The sequence below is a fragment of the Centruroides vittatus genome, unplaced genomic scaffold (assembly GCF_030686945.1).
Source record: "Centruroides vittatus isolate TY-2023 unplaced genomic scaffold, ASM3068694v2 contig_1276, whole genome shotgun sequence".
Lineage (NCBI taxonomy): Eukaryota > Metazoa > Arthropoda > Arachnida > Scorpiones > Buthidae > Centruroides > Centruroides vittatus.
This window is the reverse complement of record NW_027120815.1, coordinates 1,160,961-1,176,033: the sequence shown is the minus strand read 5'-3', so window position 1 is coordinate 1,176,033 and position 15,073 is coordinate 1,160,961. Positions and strand designations below refer to the sequence as shown.

Below are 15,073 nucleotides of genomic sequence, written 5' to 3'. Positions count from 1 at the left end.
GTTACTTTTTGTCACTTCATTTTTCAATTTCTTTTAAAACTGTTTAGAACTCATCACTCACAGATGTCATTTGTAAAAATCACTATGCCACTAATATCTAGTTAAAAACTTTGCAACTACAAACATAAACATAGAAGATTTAAAAGCTAGAATGCACAAAACATTAAATATTACTGTATGTTAGTGGACGTGCCTTAAAGTGAACACCAATAAAGCTAATTTTGCTGTTGCAGTGGTTATTTACAATCACCAAGATAAAGCAAATAAATTTTACCAGAATTTGTCAAACCAAATTGTAAATGAACTCCACAACCCTCAAGAGATAACCCCACTTTCACAGATACACAACAGGGTGACAGAAACTTAAAAAACTTTTGCATGCTTAGCAAGCATACAATTGGGGAATATTTATTTTTGTAAATATTAGTAAAATATATATATATAGTTAAGACTTATGAGGTATGAGTTACAGGTTATAAACTGTGAGTTACGAGTTATTTCCAACTTAGGAAAAGGAAATGTTTTGGAATAACATACTGTACCATCATTAATCATTTTAAAAGAATGGTTAACAAATCACATCAAAAGCATTCTTCAAAAACAAATTCTCTGGAAGAACTTTTATGCTTTTTTTTGGTTTTAATTTATATTGTATTTAATGTATAATGTAATGTATTTTTATTTTTTATGTAATTGTTGTCTTTGTTTTTACATATATTTGTTAATTTTGGAAGTACATATCAACTGTTCTTCTAGACTTTTCTATTTACTTGTAAAAATAAATAAATAAATAAATAAATACAGTATGTAATTTGTATAAACGTTTCTTAACTACAAAGTCATTTGTTTAACTCGTAAATTTAAATATTTTTTAAGAAATGAGTTGTTTCTTAATTATCATTTAAATTAACCTGGGTGATAGATCAATACAAAAGAATGGTGAGTTTTGTAAAACAAGCAAATTTGTATTTTGTCGATTGTTTACCTCTTATTTTGTTGCCTAGTTAGCGGGTACACCCACTTCCAGTTATGGTTGCTTTTTACAGTTTTCGACATGAAGAGAAATTAGTACTGTGATAAATGTTCTGTTTGGAATAGAATATTTTTTCTCCTTGTAATAAACAAAGACAGGGTCAACCTCTGATTGTAAAGGAATTCAAATAATTTTAGTGGCCATTTTACTGTACTCAGAAAATACAGATAGTGTTTAAGGACCACCACCCCTTTAAATGGATGCAATCCCATGCGAACATGTGCTACTTTGCATATCAAGGAATGCATAAAGTAATGCAAGATTCGGCTGCTTTGTGCCAAATTTAGCTTGTAATCATTCTGTTATACTACTGCACACTTAAATGGCAAATTTTGTCTCCTCATTTTGTTTGATTTGAAAAATCATTTTAGAATTTGTTTTTATTGATAAATTTATTTTATTTTATTTATTAAATTAATCCAAAATACTGTATTATATTTTAGAGATTTCGATCATCTGTTAAGCCTTAACTACCCAAATTATACAACCTTGGTTTGACCCTGAATATCATTCATATGAACTTTTGACAAAGCAAACTAACTAGTTTTCCCTAGCTATTCATATTAACACAAGTTGACTGTACTGTACTTCCTGGGCATCCCTCAAATTACTTCTCTCCTTAATTCTACTCAAATATTTAATAAACATTTAATTTTTAATATTTTCAAACTCACATAAGCAAATCAAATACATTCACAATTGTTCAATGGTGAGCACTTACCATTTCCCAAACTTGCATGATATTATCTTCAGATACAGAACATATCACCCAAGGTTCATTTGGATTCCAAGAAAAATCAGATATCTTTGCAGTGTGACCACCATGAATAAACTAGTAAAACATAAAAGCACTATCAGTATCACGGTTTTAAAAATTTTACTTTCAACAATCATTTGTTAACAGTTTATCATTTTTATTTTACATTTTTTAAATTTATAAACATGCAAATTTAAAAGTTATCTATAAAAATTACTGATTAATATTAAAGCAGTTTCTTCACTTAATACTAAACTTCATAAAATTTAGATAAAATACTGATCTCAATTGATATTGTATCTTATGTCAGTCTACAACAATAAATAAAAATAATATTTGAACACATGTCACATTATTAAGAAGTTTCTAGATGTTGACACACATACAAATAACACAGCTTAATGTTACTCTTGTTTGGGTGGTATGCTTTGACTTTAGTCTGGCATAACACTACATGTTTTATAGTTTCAGTATTATCCGCTTACTGTTTAAAATGAAACATCCTGCTAACCTAAGCGAGTTTATCAAAGAAAGACAGAAAAACTAGTATATATGGACTGTTTCATATAAAGTGATATTGTTCACAAAAAAAGATTTATGCATATTTACCTAATCATGTACAAAACAATATTCTTTTTTGTGCTGGCTTGGTACCAAAAAACAAGTAACAAAATTGAAGAATTTTATTTTTTGTCAAAGTAAAGTAATTAATAACATCAAAAATTTAAGTCATAATTTAACATTTTTTGTAAATAATTTTGACTCCTAACGATTATACACTATTGTGCCAAAAACTATATAAAGAAATAAATGTTCGCGATTTTTTTTTGTATCTCTACGATAAAAATTCAATTTTTGGTGAATTTTTAAAATAAAATACATAGAGTGACCTTGAGTGACTGCAGTTTGGATTGTTGTTTTGAAGAGTAAAGTACAACTGACCCCATTGTAGTAAAAAAGTTAAATCGCCAAATATTAACTATCTATATCAAATAAATTAATTTGTGTATTCTTATTTAAGTATTTCCAAGAAAATTATTCCTGTAATCATTGCATTCAATGCCACATGTAGCTAATTTCTGTGATGTAATACATACTCTAAGCTGTTTAACACAAAGCATCAATTCTACAGCAAATTAACCAAACAAGTATCCAAATTGTCATTTAACAGAAAGGTGTAAAGATATATAATTTAATACAGTATATACCATATTATATCCTTTTATAATTCACCTTCTGGTCTTTATAATTTTTCTTATGAAACAACAACATTGAACACTTATTTATAGAAAGATAAAAATTTCCTTTTTACTACAATCACTAGATTAACTAAAATTAATCTGAAACTATAATTATTCCAAATATAAAACAATTTTATCACCATTATACTGTATTTAGAAATAAAAAGACTCAAATCCCTAAGATTTATTGTTATTTTCACAAATTTTCTTTAAATTTTCTAAAGCAGTCATTTTATCAGATATATTACAGATTTAACCATACCCACTGAATTGTAGCTACATGATAAGATAAAATCTAATATATCTAGACTACACTAATTTTTGTTTCAAATCTTACATAATGTACAAAATAACAGAATGGCAACTCCAAAAACTTTAAAATTTTGAATTAATCGAAAGCTGCTGTTATTTTAATTCTCAATCTTTGTTTTCCCCTTTTTACAATACTAGTATCTTCAAAATAAATCATTTAGTAGATTAAATAATTCAAATTAAATAAAAAGAAACATTAAAAAAAAACTTGTAATTTGTAAAATTAAATTATTACCAGCTATACAATTCAGTTCCAAAATATTTTGCTTACCAATAGTTCAGGAGGACCATCCTCAGCATCTTCAGCAGACTGTTCTTCTCCAATTTTACTTAAATCCCACACATGTAACCTCCTGTCTGTACCACTTGAAGCAAGAATTGTTTCATTGTGAGGTGACCATTGTACTTGGAATATTTCATCTTTATGAGATTCAAATGAATGAAGTTTCAATTTTAAATTTCTCAGATCCCAAAGTGCAACTGTCTAATATATACAGAATATATAGCTTTATAATTTAAGCTTAATTTTTAATAACTATTTTATGCAAATTATCATCTTACTTTGTCCGCAGAACCAGTGGCTAAAATAAATTCACTGTATGGATTAAAAGAAAGGCAATTTACTTCAGCAACATGAGCATCTACTGTATGGCTTGGTTTATTTGTGTTGTTTGAACGTGTATCCCATCTAAAAAAAGAAAAAAAAATTATAATTTCAATTTCTTTTACATTTAAAACTCTTTACATACACTAGTTGATAAATAATTTATTGATGAAAAATAATTAACAATGAAACAACATTACTAATTAGGGCAAATTATATGGCTATACTTTAAGATAACAGAGTTTCTGTAATCTTTCAGTTCTTTCTCACACACACTGAGTAATGGTGATTTCAATAAAGTTAATAACATGATAATTTTATCGTTAATAAAAAAACACTAATAATAAATTTAAAAACTACACATATTGCAAACTTCTTTTCTCTATAATTTCCCTTTAATATTACAATTAAATACATCAATTTGAACAAAAATAAAGCTAGAAAAAAAAAAACATTAGCTAAAATTCTATAAAATGTACAAAAATGGACTTATGACATAACATTTCAGAATTTACCACGAAACATAACAAATACACATCTAAATATTATTATTTACTAAACATACATCATTAATTTTTGATCATCAGCGACGGAACCAAACAGACTTTCATGAAGTAGATGCCAGGCAACATCCTATAAATCAAAAAATTAGAAATATATCATTTAAAATCATAAATATGTAATCAAAAAATTATTTTATTTGTATACATTTTTAATTTTTCAAGACAGTATATTTTTATATATATCATGGAAATTAATATTTGAAACAAAAAAATTTATTAAATTGATATAGTTCAAAGTATTTTTGAAAAGTTACTTCATGACACTCAAAAAACGTTTTAAAAATTTACACAGCTATAGTAAAATGAGATGATAGTGTTAACAGTAAAAATGACGCATTTGCTAATAATTAAAAATTGCATTATATTTAATTAAAAAGAAAAATTTTTATTTACCTCAACTACAGCTGTATGACCAGTAAAAATTGTTTTAGCATCAACGATTTTGTTTTCTCGAGGAAGAGCATTTATATCCCAAAGACAAATTGTCTAAATTTATTTTAAAAAAAACAGTATTATAAAATTTACAATTACAACAGCTTTAATAATCAAAGTTCAATGCATCTTTAAAGAAAGAATTACCCAAATTCACAGACCCCTTAAATAAAACCTGTTATTTTCATAATACAGTGCAAGAGTATATTTTTAAAAATTCAAGAGATGCAGGCAGCAAAAACATTAAGAATCACTGTTACAGGTGCTCATTTTAGATATAGATAAGGAATTTTTTGTACATCAATAAATTTTTGTTTTATTTTTCAAGTTTCCTATGAAAATAGTTATTAAACTTTAAAAAAAAAAAATCACTAAAATATTCAATTTTTAATAAGAAATGATCAGAGAAATTATGTAACTATGCAAATTTTTCTTCACAAATGTAGCTGAACCAAATGACATTTCTCATATATATGAACATTCATATTTTAATAGATATTAAAAGTACAGTAAGACCTCATTTAGCGCTTAGGATGTATTCCTAGACGACAAAGTACTAAATAAAATGACATTTAATGCTGTTTCAACACAGTAAATAAGGAAAGGGGAACATGCAACCAAAAATAAATAAATTTTACTTTAAGTTATTTTTATATTAATTTTCATAATAGTAAATGTTACATAACACAAACATATGCACACAAAAATATAAAGTTCATTTTTGTGATGGCCCTGGCACTTCTGAAATTCTTGATCTTATGCAATGAGAACTTGTCTAGTGTCATTTGTCGCTTTCATCATCTTTCATTAAGCAAATGTCGGTAGCAGATCACATCCAAAATGCCCTATCTTGCTTTTACACTCCTTTGAAAATCTGGATCATTTGCTACAATTTGAACAACAATTTTGGTTATTGCTACTACAGATTTCCTTACTAAAAATTTTGTAAGTTCTTTAGGTTCTTCATTTTCAGAATCCCCATTTTCCAGTTCTACATAAATTCCTTTTTCTGCCAATTCTTGAAGGTTGTCGTCGGTAAGGCTTTCAACCAGAAACCTGCAGTAACTCCTCAATATCCTGCTCTTCTACATCTGCTAGTCCCGCTGTATCAACTAGGTTGACAACGAGATTTGGTCAATGATAGGCACGTCTCGTTGTGCATGAACAGTGTGTGGAAGAACGTATGGCTGGATACCTCCAACCATATTTTTTTCTCAGCAACTTTGAGTAATTCAGAAATTAAGGTTTGGTCTGGTTGGTTACTAAATGCAAACTGCAACTTTTCTATCAATCTGTCTTTCCTCTTCTCTCGACAAACAACAATGGTAAGTTATAATAGCAGAACACAAAACATAACATGCAGAATAAAATACTGAAACACAACACAAAACACAATCTTATGAGCCCTCACAAGGGACTAATACTTCTTATGAGCCCTCCATGGGACCTTATGAGCCCTCTTTGGGACACCTTTTACTAACCAACACAGACACTCTTGTCAACATATCAGTTCTTGGCCTTTTTGTGCTCTCAGAGCAGTAAAGGGCCTAAAACCACAAAAAAAAAACCTCCAGCCATATATTCTTCCCCACACTGTTCATGCATTTATCAGTTAATTCTTGCCAAATGACGTTGATATTTCTTATGGCATCCATGATCATTATATTTTTTCCAAAATTACACCAAACAAACATAGATTTAGAAGTACAGCGCTACGACAAGTTGTTATCTTTTGCTGACTGATTTATGTTCAAGAATAATCGTATTATATATGTTAAGCTCAAAGATTGAAATTGCTCAATGAGCGAAAAAACAACTACAATGTGTTGTGGTTGTTTCAAAACGGCCACGAAGCGAAATTCATGTCGTGGCTTTCATGATATTTGACCACGACGCTTTCTGGTTAGGTTAGGTTAGATTAGTTAGATTACTTGGTTACTTTCAACATGTAATCATTTGTGAAAATCTGTTGTGGTGCTCGATATGTCAATGTTTTCTAACAACTAATTTACTAAAAATAATGATCAACCAATGCCAAATTATTGGACTAGCAAATGGCTAAAGTAATATTAATAATTTAAGATAATTTGGTACTAGAGTTAGACGCCATCTCTTGCTAAATTTAATAATTAGAATTTTAATTAAATAATTTAAATAAATTTAGGCCTAACTGGAAGAAAAGAAACGGCCCGAAGCGGGACTCAAACCCGCAACTTCTGCTATCCGTGCAGACACGTTACCAGTTACGCTACCTGGACCTACGAAAGGGCTAGTTGTTTATTTATATATAGATATACGCCTTGCCGGGGTTGCGATGGCCGGTTGAGTGCCTTTGGGAGGACGTGGGCAATTAATGTGTCCCCAGCCGGCATTGTAATGACCATCGGTCATATGGTAATCTTATATCAGCTGGAAGAGGAAAGCGGATCGGAGGTCCGGGTAGCGTAACTGGTAACGTGTCTGCACGGATAGCAGAAGTTGCGGGTTCGAGTCCCGCTTCGGGCCGTTTCTTTTCTTCCAGTTAGGCTTAAATTTATTTAAATTATTTAATTAAAATTCTAATTATTACATTTAGCAAGAGATGGCGCCTAACGCCTAACTCTAGTACCAAATTATCTTAAATTACAGTAGTGAACCGAAAATCGGAATCAATTGGGGACTGGGGTTGTTCAGATTAGTGATTTGTTCCGATTTCGGTTTATGTACGAAAAAATATATTAACCTGTCCGATGTTAAAATTTTTCTCCGTTGCGTGTCGCTTCCTGTTGAATTTTCGTCGATTTTAAGCCTAACGAAAATTTTTATAATAATAATCGAGGCTATCGTATCGTTAAAAATTATTTCTGCATTTTGTACAAACAAAATAAATATATTGAAGAATATAAAAACATGAAAATTATACTTTAGAAGTAAATTTGGTATCAAAAACGTTCAATTCAGCACGACACAGTCCCAACTGAAAATCGTGCCGATTACAGGCGATTCTGATTACCAGGGTGCCGATTTACGAGTCTCTACTGTATTAATATTACTTTAGCCATTTGCTAGCCCGATAATTCGACATTGGTTGATCGTTATCTATAACGGGCTAGTAGTTGTTTATTTATATACTAAAAATAATTACTTTGTCAGAAACTTTTATTAATAAATCAGTCTTTTTTATGACAATCAAGAATGTTTCAGAGTTATTTATTTTTACAAGAACTATTACCATAACATTCCAAGTTGCACTTTATGTTCTTTAAGTGACATTTGCATTTTTTATCAATACAGTATCTTTGACAGTGACACATTATAAACCCTTGCTTACTTCCAGATGTTAACATGGATGCTAAGTGAAGTGTAAGTTGAGGGTACGTCCTGAATGTCAATAAAGTTACTGTCAGAAATTGTAAATTCATTATGAGCATAAAGTCGATCAAGAAGACCCTTGTTTCTTAACTGATAGAGACCTGATGGACGAATGCTTTTAACAACAGCTAAAACATATCTGGGAGCTACACATCCCTGATCATCATCAGGCATTCTAACTAAAAGCCACAACACGAATTTTGCTTTGTGATAGTTTTTTTTGCTCAATGAGCAATTTCGGTCTTTGAGTCTAACATATCGATGAAATGCTGATATAATTTGGATAAGTGTACATTTTGAGGTTTATTTACGCTTTGAGCAGACTGCATTAATCGAGAAAGTGCTGAACAAGGTCTTACTGTAATAATAACAAACACAAATTAATACAAATCAACATTATATTGTAACAAAAAATAACATGTTGAAAGACATGTTCTTTTTCATAGTCTTTCCATGTTACTTCCTCCCTAAAAGAAATGATTATTAGATAAATAATATATCTATATAGTTAAATAATTTAATTACTTCAAATAAAATACTACAATTAATGGAAAATTTATAATAATTCAGAACAAATTAATAATAAACATCTTTAAAACTAAACAGATTGTATTTAAATTAATGGCATTTGAGTAGTCAGTTATATTCTATAAGGTAAACAAGTAAAACAGCAAAGCCATTTTGGGACAAGACTATGTCTCGAAGAGTGCGAGAAATGCATGCGCAAATCGAGTGCCTGTTTGTAGAAACAGTCAGCATTTTGTATTTTCTTTTGACCCAGTTCTCAGTCCCGACTACATCCAAGTCTGGGTTTTTTTTTTGTGCGCGTGATTTGGGCACCAAATACTCTGTGCCAAGTAGAAACTCCTGACATGTATTCCTTCATACCTCTAAGGTGTGCAGTTGTTGATAGCAACATGATTTTAGAGATGAGACAGTGTCTCATCAAAAATTGAACATTAAACTCATTGCATAAAATGTTTTACTTTTTTCAAGATTTCAAATTTTTCTAGTGACACTTAACATCTCTCTTCGATTGGACTATTTTATTTTTCTTTAAGTTAATTTTACTGAAAACATTTTATACCAATGAGTGATGCCAATATATTTTCTAATATACATAGAAGCTTCAAAAAATCATTAATAGAAGTAAACTTACATGATCATCAGATGCACTTAATAAATTTCCATTAAGGTTAGGATTCCATGACAATCCATACCTGTTTTAAAAATTTTATTTTATTATATTAAAAATATTACAATTTTAATTTAATCTATTCATAAATTTATTTTTAATAGATATTTAATAATTATTTATTGAATTATCATCAACTAGTAAGTAATAGTTTATTATTTATCAAGACTGACAGTCAGAACAATCTCATCATGTGTTTCTAGTGCACAAGAAACACTTTGTGCACTAGAAACACATTATATATACAGTAGAGAGTCGTTAATCGGAACCCCGGTAATCGGAACGATTTTCAGTCGGACTGTGTCGTACTGAATCGAACGTTTTTGATACTAGATTTACTTCTGAAGTATAATTTTCATGTTTTTATATTCTTCAATATATTTATTTTGTTTGTACAAAATGAAGAAATAATTTTTAACGATATGATAGCCTCGATTATTATTATAAAAATTTTCGTTAGGCTTAAAATCAACGAAAATTCAACACGAAGCAACACGCAACGGAGAAAAATTCAATACGAAGCGACACGCAATGGAGAAAAATTTGAACATTGGACAGGTTAATGTATTTTTTCATACATAATCGGTAATCGAAACAAATCACTAATCTGAACAACCCCAGTCCCCAATTGATTCCGATTAACGACTCTCTACTGTATATATAATGTTAGGCTCAAAGAACAAAAACCATTATTGAGCAAAAAAGGTCCACAACACATTGTGATCTCTTTAAATCATCCACAACATGATATTCATGTTGTGGCACTTGTAAAAATAGTCGCAACGCGTTGTGACTAACACAAAAAGACCACAACAAAGCGAAATATGCATTGTGGCTTTCATGATATTCGACCACTACACATTATGGTGATTAAGAAAAGCCGTAATGCATTCTGAACATTAGCTGATGCAACCATGATAGAGGGTGATATGACACACAGTGGTTTGTAATTAAAATATGGGTTCTAGCCTCAAAACATTTTTATTTACAATTTCTAGTGCTGAACAACGTTAGTTCTACAAGTTTTCCTAGAAATTTAATTTTCATACTTAAAAAAATTTCAAAAAAATAAAATGTATGGAGAAAAATACATTTGTTTTTTTTTCTTTTGCTTAAAAGTGCTAAAGGTCAAACTACATGTACTAGTAGGTGCTTGATGTACTCTACATGACGACATAAAAATCAGCTGTTAAAGTTAAAAACCATTGTGCAATGGCTTTATTATAGTTAAAAAATATCACCACAAGTTCTGGATGTTAACTAATAACAAGGTGATAAGAAAATAAAACTTTCTTTTTCATTATTATTTATTTATCTTCAATCACCTTATATAAGTAGGTAACAAAATTATTCACCACATACAGAAATGCAACTTGCTTACTTTTCAACAACATTTAATCATTCATGGAAATCTGTTGTGTTGCTCAAAATGTCAACATTTTTTAACAATTAATTTACTAAAATAAATTATTTTGTCAGGAACTTTTATTAATAAATCAGTCTTTTTTATGAGAATCACGAATGTGTAAAGTTATTTATTTTTACAAGAACTATTACCGTGGCATTTTGAGTTGCATTTTATGTTCTTTGAGCATGTTCCTCTTTGTTGCATTTTCTTAATCACCACAATGCATAGTGGTCAAATATCATAAAAACCACAACGTGATTTTAGCTTTGTAGTCTTTTTGAGTTAATCACAACATGTTGTGGCTATTTTTACAAGTGCCACGTGGATGATTTGAAGATACAACACATTGTGGACTTTTTTTCACTCAATGAGTGTTTTTATTATTTGTGCCTATAACATATATACAAAATACATATACATTTGTAATCTGTATTTTATTGTGTAATGTACAGTATGTCGATATGCAGAACTTGAATATGAAAATGATTTAATAAAAAATATCAAACACCATTAAATAAAACAGTGCTTATATCACTGCTAACCAAAACCTAACTGCACATCAGCCATTTCCACATTGCATCTGTGTTATGCAGTTCTGCACTGCTATCTCTTGTTTGTTGTGAAGCATTCACCTTTTGTATTTGACATCCTATTCCAGGATCCCACAGGATATTTTAAAATGCACTAAAAGATAGTGAATACTTTTCATGTGCTACAACTCTGAACTGTGTGTGTTGCCCTAGTTTCATTAGGGGGCCAAGATTACAACAGTCCTCTCCAATAGAAGAGTTCAAAGGGAATTTATCATATACCCAATAGAGTAAGCATTTTCAAGAGTTTTACAGTGATTGCCCTATTCATTTTTGAAATAATTGGCCAAGGAGAGATTTTTGTTAGCTATATTTATTTGAACACTCTCTAAACTCAAGTTTTATTTGTCAAATTCTAATTTTTTTTAATGTATTAAGTTATGATTTTTGAAAGCCAAATAATTTTTTAAAATAACTTAAACCAAAGATATAAAAAATCACCTCAATCTTATTAAAACTATTAGAATTTTTATGTTAAATTGGGCTTAACCATACAGGATGTTTACTTAAATATTTAGCCAGGTACAAAAAAGATCTTTCCAATATTGCACAAATACATGTAGATATTAGATGTAGTAAATAAACTCATTTATTCAAGGGATGTGTAAATTGCATGTCAAGTTCTCCAACAATAGATTTACCAATCATACCAAGATTGAAATTAAAAATGCAATCTTGACAATCATATAGCAACATGCAATGCTGATCACCTTAAAGAGATATCATCATGCATTCTGCCAATTGTGTAAGTCTACTACAACACCTTAAATTCATGAACATTACTGTGAAGTTTCTATACTTTCACAACTGCATAAGCAGTACACATTCATGCAATGCTGGAATGCTCTCTCTTCCACCTGGATAAAATTAATACCCTGTAAAATTATAAAATTGTACAATTATAAAATATAGAAATTGTTAGATTTAAACAAAAACATGTTAGGATCAATAACTGATTATAAATCAAACCAAATCATAACTTTAATAATCACTAAATTTAAAGATAAAATTTCAGTTTTAAAGTTTAAACACCAAAACTTGTTGATAAAATTACTTACAGATAATTAATAAATAATCAATCATACACTAATTTTAAATACTACTTTCAGTATTAAAAATTACACCGATGGAAAAAAAAAAAAACATTTACCCTTCTTTCTGATGTCCTCTTAATCTTAAATCTGGACTACATTCTCCATTAGGATCTAAAATATTAAATATTTTACACTAAATAAACTTTTACAAAGAAAATTCTGGTTTTTAAAATTACATAAATTGAAGCCATATGCAATTAGATTGACAATTTGTTTAAAAATCCATAAAGTACATTTCAACTTATTAAAAACAAAATTAAAATCAAACTAAAAATAAAATTTGATCTCATGTACACAGAAAATTCAATTATTGCAGTTTCCATTAATGCGGTTCTCAAAATACTGCAATTTTTTTGTACCAAAATTTTCAATTGTCTGTTTTGGATCAAAATTTGAAATGTTGGGTGATTGTTTTTAACAATTTCACAGTACAATTCATTTTTACATTTAGTCAAATTTGTTTTTTCAATTAACACATACAAAATTCAAAAAATTATTTTTGGCAATCATTCCAAGACAAAGAGTTCAACAATGTTTTTGCAATGTATTTGAGATCCTGAGTAGCAATTTGATGATTTTGTTTTCTTTATCTAGCCCAGTGGTTCTCAACTGAGGACCATATAACATTACTGAGGGTCCACAGAAAAAATACCGAATTGGGGGTTCATGATGAAATTTTAGTGGTCTATAGGGTAATTCTACTTCAGAACAATTGTTTTACTGAGAATTAAATTTCTACAGTATATACCGTATTTTATGGACTATAAGACACACTTTTTTCTTTGAAAAATTGCCTCCAAAATTCAGGTGCATCTTATAGGTAATTTTTTTAAAAATTGCTTTAAAATTAAGGTGCATCTTATAGTTCGTAAAATACGGTATATTGTCAATTTCTTTACTACTCACTTTTGTATAAGGGTTAAAATATAAATTATTTAAAATATTGAATATTAATTCTAATTTCCAGTAATTTAAAGTTGGTTTCTACACAATATTGAATATGTACAAAATATATATCTCACTGACAAAGGTCAAAGAGAGATTATAAATCCGAGATTTGTTAGGAGAATCTTATACCATCAGTGTCATGTCACTTGACAGTGATATTTTTAAATGTTTTCCTTTCTTTTTTTATTAGTGAAAAATGTAAGGTTTTTTTTTCTGTGCAATGTCTATGGGGTCCACAAAAAAAAACTATGAAGAAAAAGGGTCCATGGGTTAAAAAGGTTGAAAACCACCGATCTAGCCTGTAACATTTCATCAGCAACCGCTCTTTAAAACTTACTGGGTGAGCACCTACACATTTTCAATAACTTAGATTAAAAAAAACACTTCACTGAAGTTTATAAATATGAAGAGGAAATACACAAGATGCAATCATATAAATCAAGTAAACTAAAATTATTGACAGTAACTATTAGGGAAATTCATCAATTTATTTTAAAATTATTAGAGAAATTTGGAAGTTGCTAGTAAAACTGTCACTGGCTTTAAGCTTTGTGATACTCTGATCTTATAATATATATAAAAATATATATAGAAGGTGGATTGAGATGACAAAGTTCAGCTTTTTTTATTTATATAAAACTGAAATACTGGCAGGATAAACTTTATTCTTTCATTTTGACAAATTTAAACTATCACCAGTGAAACATGAAATATCCACAAAACTTTCATCCTAATTTTATTCAAAAGTTTTGTTGTGAAAATGTTGCCAATTACTTCTTCACACAGTGTTTGAAAGAATCTTGCAATGTATTATTTAAAATAATAGAAGTTTGTCATCTTATCTTGAATACAAATAGTCAAATGGGTCAGTTTAAGGATGCTGCATATTAATACTGAGCTAGACAAGGAAACATTAGTCTCATCGCATCAGGCCCATTATTAATTTAATCAATTAAGTACATCTGGATATTTTTGGACAATTATTTTTTTTGTTTATAAAACTTTTTTTTAAATTTAATTTTCAGTGTTTCTATTTGACTGATTTTATGGGATGCTAATAAAATACACACACTAAAACAGGACATGGAAAAAGTTTGGTAAAGACTGCTCAAAGCCTTTTGTTTCATGCAGTTCCAACTATAGTAAATCAACTAATATTCAGTTGAATACAGTAGAACCTCTATTATCCGGACTAATTGGGGATGAAGGTAGTCCGGATAAGGAAAAATCTGGATAATTGAAAAAATAATAATAATTGACAGTGAAAGACATGTACATACAGTATGAATAATTTTTATTTGTCTAGATTTATATATAGCTTCAATATTAAATTACTTTTTATTAAGAAATTCAATTATCGATTTTTGTTTAATGCTAGCTATTCTTTTTGAAGCTATTAAATCGCGAATACTTTTAAGACACATAAGTTGTCATAAGAGTTACACTCTTCTTAGCTCTCAAACCACTTCATGGCGACATCTAAGCACTGAAAAGCTTCAGAATGTGTAGGACCAATATCTCTTACTTCGCAAATCTCTTCTTTGT

The 15,073-nt window shown here is 29.2% G+C and overlaps 1 protein-coding gene across 1 annotated transcript in view; it reads right to left on the bottom strand.

The window, feature by feature from the left end:
- LOC136988994 (chromatin assembly factor 1 p55 subunit) overlaps nt 1-15,073 on the bottom strand; it is a 40,992-nt gene that overhangs the window by 5,992 nt on the left and 19,927 nt on the right. Inside the window, exons 6-12 of the mRNA XM_067287015.1 lie at nt 12,637-12,691; nt 9,453-9,513; nt 4,904-4,996; nt 4,513-4,580; nt 3,905-4,031; nt 3,615-3,827; nt 1,755-1,865 (exon numbers count right to left, since the gene is read on the bottom strand). Of these exons, the coding sequence (XP_067143116.1) occupies nt 1,755-1,865; nt 3,615-3,827; nt 3,905-4,031; nt 4,513-4,580; nt 4,904-4,996; nt 9,453-9,513; nt 12,637-12,691 (728 nt within the window). The remainder of the gene's footprint in view (nt 1-1,754; nt 1,866-3,614; nt 3,828-3,904; nt 4,032-4,512; nt 4,581-4,903; nt 4,997-9,452; nt 9,514-12,636; nt 12,692-15,073) is intronic.